The sequence below is a fragment of the Giraffa tippelskirchi genome, chromosome 1, assembly GCF_054371585.1.
Source record: "Giraffa tippelskirchi isolate mGirTip1 chromosome 1, T2T-mGirTip1v1.2.pri, whole genome shotgun sequence".
In the NCBI taxonomy this organism is placed as follows: domain Eukaryota; kingdom Metazoa; phylum Chordata; class Mammalia; order Artiodactyla; family Giraffidae; genus Giraffa; species Giraffa tippelskirchi.
Genome location: NC_137275.1, coordinates 1,044,609 through 1,054,653, shown reverse-complemented (window position 1 = coordinate 1,054,653; position 10,045 = coordinate 1,044,609). Strand labels below are relative to the sequence as shown.

Below are 10,045 nucleotides of genomic sequence, written 5' to 3'. Positions count from 1 at the left end.
GAGACTGGGGGCTTCCAGCTGGGAGGGGGCCATGTGGGAACTGCTGGTCACGAGACAGACCCCTCACCCCTGTGAGCGTCCGACTGCGGGGCTGCAGCCCCCCCAGGACGCAGAGCCAACCCTGCTGCAGCGGCTGTGGTCTCTTCTTCCACGAAGGCGCTGGTCTGCGAGATCCGTGGTCGATGCACAGCGTCCACCACAGCACCACGTGGCTGACCAGGCGGACCGGGGGACTGGGGCCCACTCAGCTGACGCCCCGGAGGTGCTGGCGGCTGGCTGGGCAGCTGCGAGGTGCGGGGCAGGGACAGGCCAGGGGGACGGTGGCTGTGGTCATGTCAGCCAGAAACCGCCCCTTCAATGAAGACCAGGACGGCGCTATTGCTTAGATTTAAGGGAAACTTTATTTAGTTTTTTCCTAAAGCAACCTAGTTTAAAAATGAATTGAAAAAAGAATGACATCAATAGAGAAAAACAACCTAGACAGACAGACACACACACAAAGGGAAGATGGCAAGGTCAGGGCGGTCGCGTCAGATTCTCTTCATCTTGGAAATGAGGTCGTCACAGATCCTGGTCAGTTCATCATTCTCTTTAGTCTGAGGAGGAGTCGTGTCCCTGGATTTCTCTCAGTGCTTGGAACCCGGAGCCCCGAGGCTTCCCGAGCCAGGAGGGCTGCCCTCCCCCCTGTCCGGCCCAGGGCCCTGCACCCACCTTCTGCTCCACTACCTTCTCCAGAGACTGGACACGCATCTGCTCCTTCCTCAGGACCGCCTGCAGCGCCAGGGCATCTGTCTGGGCCTTGCTCCGGATCTGGGCGATTTCCTCACTTGCCCTGGAGCAGCAGAGGGCCCAGGTGAGCCACGGGCTCCTGCCCCTCACCCCCGAGCTTCCCACGCTCCTGCCCCCCGAACCCCACGCACTGCTGGAGCTTCTCCTCCGCCTGGGCCTTCAGCGCCTGGTACTTCTGGGCCTCTTTCTCCACCCTCTCTATGTAATCCTCGACACACTTCTTCAGCGACTCTTCGTTCTGGGAGGAAGATGGACTCTGAGCCCCGAACCAAGGGCCCAGCTCTTTGGGGGGTGTGTGGAGCAGCAATGGACAAGGCCATGTGGGAGCAGCTTGCCTGTTTCCTTGGAAACAGCCCAGGCCCCCCCGACCCCCACCCAGGACCCTGCCCGCCCCTCAGGGCCCTGCTGCAGGGACCCGTCCAGGCACCGTAGTGGAAACTGGGTCAGGCACCAGGCCCACGGAACAGCCTGTCCTGATCCCCCGGCCCCGGGCTCTGGGGGCTGGGTTCCCTGCTGCCCTGGTGGTGGGGGTGGGGAACCGTGCAGCGGGCAGCACAGACCTGGCGGTCTCTGCACAGGCCCACACGGATGCCTCGCGGGCACCTGTGTCCAGTTGCAGGTGACAAAGCCGAGAGCCCAGGGTGTGGGCAGAGGCAAGGCTAAGCCTGGGCCCACCTGCGGGCCTGCCTCTCCCTTCTTGCCAGGCTCTGCACCCCGGCTGCGCTCAGCCCCTCCTCCTGCAGGGCCCCTGCCCCCGCCACCCCCGGGCCCGGGCTGGCCCAGCACCCACCGTGCGGTAGCCTTCGATCACCTCCTTCTGTTTCTCAAACCGCTTGAAGAGGTCGGAGAACGACTTCTCCGTGGAGAGTAAGTCTGCCGTCAGCTGTGCCTTCTCTTTCAGGACCTTCTGTATCTCGGCTTTGGCAAGCTCCTTCTGTTTCTGAGCCTCCTCTGGAGGAGAGACCAGCGCCTGGGATCGGCGGGTGGCAGGGGGTCTGCCTCTCTCGGGACCTCCCACAGTGGACCCTCGGGACTCCAAACATCCAGAAAACAGCTGTCTCCTCAACACCAGCTCCGCCCGGAAACTGAGGCAGCTGGCAGTGAGCCCAGACCTGTCCCACACTCAGGGCTTCCACCTGGACACAGCTGGTGCCCACACACGGAGGCTGCAGGGGGACGCACAGCTCCCAGGGCAGGGTGGACACTGCAGCGTCAGGGAAGGGACCTAACCTGCTGGCCGCCTGGGCCCCAGATGGTGGGGCGGGGCACTCACCCATCACCTGGTAGACAGTCCCCTCAAAGCTGTCCATGATCTTCCTGTGGGAGGAGAGCAGAGGCGTGAGCCGAGTGCCCCGCGTACACATACACACACACGCATGCACACGGTAGGGCTGGCCGCACTCACCCCATCTCCAGGAGCCTCTCCTGCAGCGCCGCGCACTTGCCTCGCAGCGCCTCGTTCTCCTTCTGCCTGGCCTCCACCTGCGTGGCCACACGCCTGCGTTGGCCCAGCGCCCCCCCACACTGACGTCTCCCGCCCTACGTGGTGGACGCCCTGCGCGGGGGGCGGGCGGGCGGTGGGGACGCCTCCCGACATGGGCGGGGCAGGGAGGCCCTGAGGCCCAGAGGACACGGCCTGAGCGGGGCGGGAGTTGCTGGGCCCCACCGGGTCCAGCCCAGGCCTCCACCCCCGTCCCATCACCGAGCGAGGAGCCTGGGGGCGTTCCCCCGGGACGGTGCAGACCCTCACGCCACGGGTTCTGAGACACATGGGAGGGAAACGGAGCACGCCCGGCTTCCGGACCGCCCAGTTCGGGCGCAGTGAGGGGAGCCTGTGACGCTGCCCACCCCACCGCCGCCTGCGCCCTCACCGCAGAGTCCAGGTCCTTCTGGCTGTACTGCAGCACGTCCACGATCGGCCCCACAGGCAGCAGTGGAGCCCCGGGCCCGAGGTCATACGGAGCCGGGCCAGGCGTCTGCGGGTGACACCGGCGGGGCCGTGAGCTCCCCCCGCGCGCCCCTCTGCCCCACCGGCTCCCCACAGCACAGCGCGGCCCCCACCCACTCCCTGAAGCCTTCAGATCCGCAGCACGTGAAAGCCAGACCCTTAGAACAAGCATGTCTCTGAACCAGAGTGGACAAAGCGCTTACGGGAACGCCTGGGGCTCCTGGGAAGTCCAGGTCGAGCAGCTGGGCCTCTGGGGGGCTTCCAGAGGAAGGCGCGTCCACACTGCAAGCGCGGAGACCAGGAGAGAAGCCACCTGCCCTCTGTGTGCAGCCGGGGCTCTCCTTGGAGGCCAGAGGGCCTGTGCTCGGGATAGGTGGGGCCCGCGGCCCGTCAGGCAGCCCGCCTCTGCTATGGGCACACAGGAGCACTGCCCGCTCACTAACTGGACGATGGGACGGGGCCAGCCCCACCCCCTCCCACCTCGAAGCCTGCTGGGCGCACCTGCTGGGCGCCAGCCCCCGGGGACTGTCCTGCAGGAGCGGGTCGAAGTTGAGGTACAGTGACTGCTTCCTCAGGGCCGACTCTTTAAACTGTCAAGGACGGAGCAGGGTCAGCAGTGTCCCCAGCATGCCCGCCCCGTCCCTTGGGGGAGCCCAGCCCACGGGAGACGCCTCTGGGGGCCTGAGCCAAGTGGTCTGCGGGGGCCCGGGGTGACGCTGCCTCCAGGGCTGCAGAGCCTGCTCCAGGTCAGCGGGGCCACGACAACAGCGGGCACTCACCGAGGATGCCCCGAACTGCTCCAGGTAGTCCACCTCGGCCCCCGCGCCTAGGACTGAGAGGGGGGTCAGCAGCTGCCCCCTGCCTGCCACAGGCTGCCCGCCCCCCATGGGCCGTGGGTGACCCAGGCCAGGTCAGCCGTGTGCCCCCCAGCCTGGTGCTTGGCCGTGCACAACACCCCTCCCCGGGCTCCTGGACCAAGGGCCCTTTGCTGTGAAGCAGGGTTGCTCAGGGTGCCTGCAGCCGGAGGGTTCGGGGGGCGTGCTGTGCACCTCGGGGGGGGCGTCAAAACCAGAAATGTCCCAGAAATGTCCCCTGGGGGCCAGGTTGCCCTGGTTGAGAACTACCGTGGAAGGTCCTTTAATATCTGATAATCCGAACTCGGCTTAAAAAAACCCAAGGGTGACTCACGCCATAGACAAAAATTTAAAATTGACACCAAAAGCCCAAGCAGCAATAGAACAAACGGGGTTTGAAAGTGGACATGCCTGCTTCTGAAGACACCACCAAGAACGGGAAGACAGTTTCTGCAAATCATGTACCTGACAAGCAATTCTTATCTGGATTAGAAATCCTTACAGCATAATAAAAATAAACAGTTCGAGAAAAACCAGGCAAAGAACCTGAGCAGGTAAAGGTCAGGAGCACACACACACCACTCAACAACAGGGAGCAAACCCACCATGCGGCCACCCCTGGACGGCAGCGCGGGCCAGACCTCAGACCCTGCGGAGACGGGCTGGGCGGCGGCTCCGTGAGCATGAGTGCACTGAGTGGGCCCCCGGGGGCCTCCACCCAGAGACAGACACATGTGCACGCTCTGGGCAGCCCGCTCCTGACGGCCAGAGCAGACGGCAGCCAGCGGAAGGAGACAAGGCGCCGTCCACGGCGGGGACGCTGCTCGGCCAGGAGAGAAGGCCCGACTCACCCTGACCCAAGGCAGAGCGTCAGTGACACAAAGTGCCCCGTGTCCTGTGACACCAGGGCCCCTGGGGCAGAGGGAGGCGGCTCCCAGCCCCGCAGGCACGGTGAGACTGCCACAGAAACCCTTGGCCTGTCCCCTGCCTGCCTCAGGCCCAGGGCCTTCACCGGATGGAGACCCTGCAGCTGTCCCGGCCCTAAAGGCCCTGGGCCGCACTAGGGAGGCTCAGGCCTGAGCCTCTGTGGAAGGGCGGCTCCTCCTCTCCAGGGGCCTCAGTTCACGCAGCCCTTCCCCGCTGCCTCCTGCGTCTGTGCTGAGGACTGACGACCACATACCCTCTGCGGGGTCCCGGAACTGCTCCCCACTCAGGTCCAGGGTGGGCTCCAGCCCCCTCTCAGTGGGGGGCGTGGGGTGGGTGGGTGCAGTTGGTGGCTCGCTGCTTGGGCTGCCGAGGGGCGCTGACCTCCCAGAAGAGCCTGTGGTCCCCTCCTGAAAGGGAGGCTGGGGTCACCGCGGGGCTGGCCGAGACGAGGGGGAGCAGGGGGAGCAGGGGCAGCGCGTGCCCTCCCCCACCAGCCTCCCTCTGCCCACGACGCCCCGCAGACGTGGTGCCCGTGCCCGTACCTCACCCGCGGCTCCTGGCGTCCTCGCTGGGGCCCGTGTCCTGGGTGTGTCACCTGAACACGCCTGCCTGAAGAGACGGGGTCAGCAGGGCCTGAGCCCCACCCCCAGCTCCGAGCTGCCGGCAATCCTGCGAGCCCCTTCCCTAGAAGCCAGGCTCAGGGCCGAATCGGGGGCCCCACAAAGCCATCCCCCACAACCTTGCCTGCACAAGACTCGCTCCTCAGAAGCGGGCAAAGCACCCTAAGGTCATTTCAACTCAAGTAAAAGCAAAAATAAGTGAATCCTATGGTTGCTAGGAAATGGCAACAGAAGCCGAGCCCCCACGCTCGGCCTCAAGCGCACCCCTGGGAGCGGGCGGCGGAAGGCAGGCTCACTCCAGGAGGGAGACGCGGCGCCAGGGCCGTGCCGGGGGTATTCCTGGACTGCACGAGCACCCTGCCCACCCCTGCAGCAGAGGGATGCTTCCCCGCTGGTCCCCAGGGCCCCCAGCTGGGGGACACGTGGCACCTCTGATCTCAGGTCTGCCCTGGAGCAGACCACCCGCCACTGCCACCCCGTGCTTACCGGCTCAGAGACAAGGCCTCTGCGGCCTGGCCGCTCTGGGGGTGCTCTGGGGGCCGGGCCTCTCCATCGTCCGTGGCCAGGTTACAGTCTGGGTCGTCCGGCTTATCGCAGCTCGGGCCGTCAGACTCATGGAGAGAGAGCTCGCAACCCTTGCCCGCCTCCAGGGGTGCCTTTCCGGGCCTCGCCTCTGGTCTCCGCGAGGGGGGCTTGAGACCCAGGGTCTTCCCTCGCTTCCGCAGTGGGGGCGGCCTCTTGCTGGTGGCATCAGAGAAGTCAAACTCCAGCCGGACGGGCCCGCTCCTCAGAGAGCCGGCGGTCTTGCCACTGGCCTCCTCCCTCCGAGCACCGGGGCGTGTGGCCCCTGCAGCCTCTCCGGGGCCGGTCAGGGCCATGTCCTTGTGGTCCGCCAGGGCCTCTTCAGGCAGGTCCATGAGGGGTTTTTCTCCAGGGTGGGCCCCAGAGGGCGAGGCAGGTCCGGTAGGGGGAGCAGGGACCCCCTCTGAGCCCCCGCCCGTAGCGCCAAGCGGCTCCTCTGCTGCGCCCTGGGACGCCACCCCGGGGGGCTGCTCTGGAGCTGCAGGGCTGAGGGGCGCGCTCTCCTCCGAGGGGCGAGAGTGGACGTGCTCCTCCCAGGCGCCCTCAGGGCTGCCGGGCGCTGGTCCTCGAGAGGCCTCGGGGTTTTCAACACTCTCCGGTATCTGGGAAGAGCTTGAGGGACCCAGGCTGACCAGGGGAGCTGAGGGGGGCCCACCAGGAGGCTGGTCTTCGGAGGCTGGTCTCACGTCCTCTGAAGGGGGCTCGGCGTCGGGCAGTACTGGCTTCTGGAGAATTCCATGGGTCGTTTTGGTGTCTGTTTCCTTGGTGAACTGTTGACTTTTCAGAAAATAAACTTAGTTAACACTAAGGAACCAGTTAGTACTTTAGTTAGATTTTAGTCCACGTGAAAACATTAACTAAATACAGAAATAAGAAGCATTCTGTCAACGCTCTCCTTGGGATCAGCTTTCATAAGAACATTCCCACAAGTCAGCGTTGGCGGGCCCTGGAGACATAGGCAGAAAGCTGACTGACGACGGTCAGAGCTGAGCTTCCCCACAGCCCCCTTCCCCCTTCCAGCTGGGGACCACCAGCTACACAGCCAGGGACAGTCAGTGCACATGAGGGTCAGGCTTTCCACCGCAGAGAGAGAAAGGCCAGGTTGAGGATGCGGCCTTCAGGAGAAGCAGGACCCCGGCTCCCTGCGGTTGGAGCGGCTCAGAGCCGGCGTCTCAGCAGCCTGGCCTCCCTCTCTTTGGGCTCTTACGAAACGACAGTATTTGAGTCATTCTAATCTCATTCAGCTGAATTTCAAACAGAAAAGTAAAAACCTAAAGCTGAAAAGCAGCAAGGAAACCTGGGTAGAGGGGAGTCAGGTGCGAGGAATTTCCACCCAAGGGGAGGTGGAAATGTGGTCCGGGGACATCTTTCTTGAGTGAGAGGTGAAGGGTATGCTAGAGGTATTTTGCTTTTATACCTTTCTCTGCACATCTAAAATCTGTTTAAAAGAAAAAGCAAGCTTTAAACCGTGTAAATCGGCAAAAGTCAGAATGAGGCTGACTTTTATGCCAGCGAGGCTCCTTCCCACTTTGGATTCAGTGGGTCCCTTGGGGGCACTCGCTGGGTAAATTCAGCCTAATCTGGGGTGAAGAGCCGCCACCAGGGGCCCTGTCTCCAGACAGAGGCAGGAAAGCCCGGGTGTTCACTGAGCTGGCCGCCATACCCAGCCAAACACCTAATGCCAGGTGAGCTGCAAAGACGCTCCTGCTGGTCAGTCAGGTGTTTCCAATCTGGTTCATCAGACTGGACCACGCAACAGACAGCTCCTGTGCCGTCAGCAGCAAAGCCCGTCTGTGAGCCCTCTCCCAGGCTTGCTGCTGAGCACAGGAGACTCCCAAAGAGGGCTAACACGGCAGCAAAGCCACAGAGCACTCCTCTCTGGAGATCCCGCCAGGGCACTTCATGAAGTTAGAGGAACAAAAAGCAATGTCAGTTTGCTGGCAAGAGCACAACAGAGAAGCAGAATGTAAACTTTACACTTCCTCTGTTTTATTACTCACTTTTCCAGTAACAAACAATTTCTGAGGTGCTCTGGACCACGCAGGACACAGAGCAGAGACCAGCAGGAGCCTAACCGGATGTGGAAGACTCTGCGAGCAGAGCTTTTCTGCTGCGTCCCCGAGGCTACGGCGGCAGTACATCAAACAGCCCCACACTTACTTCTCTTTCTGGGTGCAGACTTGATGGCAGTTTTCTAATCCAATGGGATCGCCCAGAGCAAAACAGGCTTCGAGCTTGCTGCCCACGCTGGGACTTAAGATCCTGTGTGTCTGTGGGTCCCGCAGAGGTGTCTGAAAAGTTACCTGTTGGGGACAGAAGAGGGCACCTGTTCAATAATTCAAATCTTTGACACCCCTCTGGCAGCACCGTGCCCTGCCCTGGCATCTCAGTAAGTTGCCAGGAAAGCAGGTGGCAGGGTGATCTCTCGTGTGACACCCGGTAGATCAAATGCAGGGGCCCGACGTGCTTACCTTCACAGCTTTGGCTGTGCTCTTCGGCAGCACATTCTCTTTCTGTGACAGACGGAGAACAGATGATCTTCCGGTAAGTTCCGGTGGTGAAAACAGGAAGTTGCAATTTTCTGTACTTTTGTCACCAGTGACATTTTCGTCACTGAAGATATGCAGACTCATTCTAGAAAAGCAGATAGTTTGGTGTCAGGAGGAGGGCAGTGACCCTCTGTTGTCTGAACACTCCTAGGTGGCAGTGACAGGGCTGGCCCACGGGGCTGCAGGGAGATGTCCCCCTTTGGCACAGGTGGGTCAGACCTCAGGCGGTGTGTCCTCTGCATGGCAGTCCCCATCCTGCTCTGGGGAAGCTGCCACCTCCCAGAAGTAAGAGCCGGAGGAGCCTTCAGTTCACAGGGCAGGAGGGAAGGCTCAGGTGATTAAAATAACTTGAACTTTGTGGGTAAAAGTTCAGAGACAGAGAAGGGCTGATCTGTGATGATACTGAAGAGGCAGAGGGAGCCCGGGCCCCTCCATCAGGTGGAGCAGCTGCCAAGTTTGTGAACAGAAAAGCAATAGGGCCCAGCAGCACGGCTGAGGAGGTGCTGGAGAAGGTAACAAGCAGCAGGTGTGGAGTCACCTGTAGGGAGTTGAGTTTCTCCATCAGGGGCCTCCAGTCAGGCCCAGGGGTTCCAGGAGAGTCTCATTCCTCCTTCCCGAGGCCCTCATGATGGTCAGTGCCATGGCATTCCCAATTTAGCAGTCACCAGAGAACTGGGCATTCGCCTCGTGGGGGCACTACAGGTATTTGCTGGCGGTGGGGACCCTGGGGACTGTAGTTGAGGAGGCCAGGTGGCTGGGGCAGGGGGAGAAAGGGTGGCTTGAAAAAGAGGTGAGGTGGGGGTAGGGGCTGCCTGTGGAGGACAAGATGGGTAGGAGGGAAGGGAAGGAGTCAGAGGCTCTGGCACTGGGCCAGGGGCGGAGTGGTCAGCCCTGCTTGGCATCAGGCTCACACACTGCGTGGGGAGACGGAAAGATGAGCCCGAGCCAGGGGCCACTCACTGTGAGGTTTGGCCTGAACAACTGGGTAAACAGGGGAGGGGGCTGGATGGCTGCAGGACACAGGACGGAGAGAAGACTTAGAGGACGCCTTTCCGGCAGACGCCCCTTGGCCTGGGGAAGGTGGGAGAACAGTGACGGCAGCCTTCCGGGGTTTGGCTTCTACTCCAGAGGAGGGCTGGCCGGGGAGGGACTGGGGACCCAAGGGGAGCGGCGTCTGCGGAATCAGGTGCGGCAGGAGTCGGCGATGGGTCCGGGTGGGGCTGCGCCCAGAGGGGCGGGGATCGGGAGGCCAGCGCTGGGCGCAGGGCAGCGAGCGCGCGTGTACTCAGGCTCGGAGTCACCGGGCGTCTCGGGAGGCCGGGGCGGGGGCCCATCTGCTCTGCCCCCAGTTGCGGCCGGGACGGCGGGAGGGGACATCTTGAGGAAGCGGCGGGAGAACGGCCCAGACCGCGAGGAGGGCGGAGCCGGAGGCGGCATACGCCCCGGTCTAGGGGGGTCGCCAGCGCGGCAGGCAGACCCAGGCCGACAGAGCCCCAAGGCCCGGCTACAGGCAGAACCGGAGCCCCGAGCCGGGACCCTATCGCCGGCGCCGCCGTCGCCCCCTTACCTGTCGGCCGCCGCGCGGAGCCCAAGGTGGGAGGCGCCGAGTCCGCAAGCCCCTCTGCCCGCCGCCGATTCAAATACCGACGGTTGGCGAGCGCGGCCAATCAGCGCTCGCCGGGGCGGGGCGCGGGGCGCCGACAGCCAATGGGAAGCAGAATGCCAGGCCACGCCCACTAGGAGGTTTCGTTTCCGGGGCGAGGGCACGCTGGGCGC

General features: G+C 63.2%; 1 protein-coding gene across 7 annotated transcripts; it reads right to left on the bottom strand.

Moving 5' to 3' along the window:
- Positions 1–382: 382 nt before the first annotated feature.
- Positions 383–9,882, bottom strand: TACC3 (transforming acidic coiled-coil containing protein 3). Of its 7 annotated transcripts, none has more exons than XR_014079197.1 (16): positions 9,837–9,882; positions 8,192–8,354; positions 7,881–8,023; positions 5,625–6,497; positions 5,061–5,127; positions 4,772–4,925; positions 3,517–3,569; positions 3,239–3,327; positions 2,941–3,145; positions 2,638–2,765; positions 2,195–2,328; positions 2,063–2,106; positions 1,580–1,740; positions 921–1,027; positions 712–832; positions 383–596 (listed from the first exon to the last, which is right to left on the bottom strand). XR_014079197.1 is itself a non-coding variant. In XM_081578621.1 (16 exons), exons 2-16 carry the CDS (start codon positions 8,351–8,353, stop codon positions 531–533), a joined length of 2,427 nt encoding a protein of 808 aa, XP_081434747.1. In that variant the 5' UTR covers position 8,354; positions 8,808–9,882; the 3' UTR covers positions 383–530. The 7 variants fall into 7 exon arrangements, 6 of the variants coding, with proteins under 6 accessions (XP_081434747.1, XP_081434767.1, XP_081434727.1 ...); XM_081578621.1 differs by having other exon boundaries at positions 2,195–2,271; positions 2,661–2,765; positions 8,808–9,882; XM_081578641.1 differs by having other exon boundaries at positions 2,195–2,271; positions 2,661–2,765; positions 2,941–3,142; positions 8,808–9,882.
- Positions 9,883–10,045: the final 163 nt, after the last annotated feature.

Bases quoted from the DNA above. Each gene is read 5' to 3' on its own strand.
- TACC3 (XM_081578601.1), bottom strand. From the start codon at position 8,353: ATGAGTCTGCATATCTTCAGTGACGAAAATGTCACTGGTGACAAAAGT. The intron at 8,024-8,191 runs GTAAGCACGTCG...TGTCCCCAACAG, and splicing joins GCACAGCCAAAGCTGTGAAG to GTAACTTTTCAGACACCTCT. The intron at 3,570-4,771 runs GTATGTGGTCGT...CCCCCCTCTCAG, and splicing joins GTTCCGGGACCCCGCAGAGG to TCCTAGGCGCGGGGGCCGAG.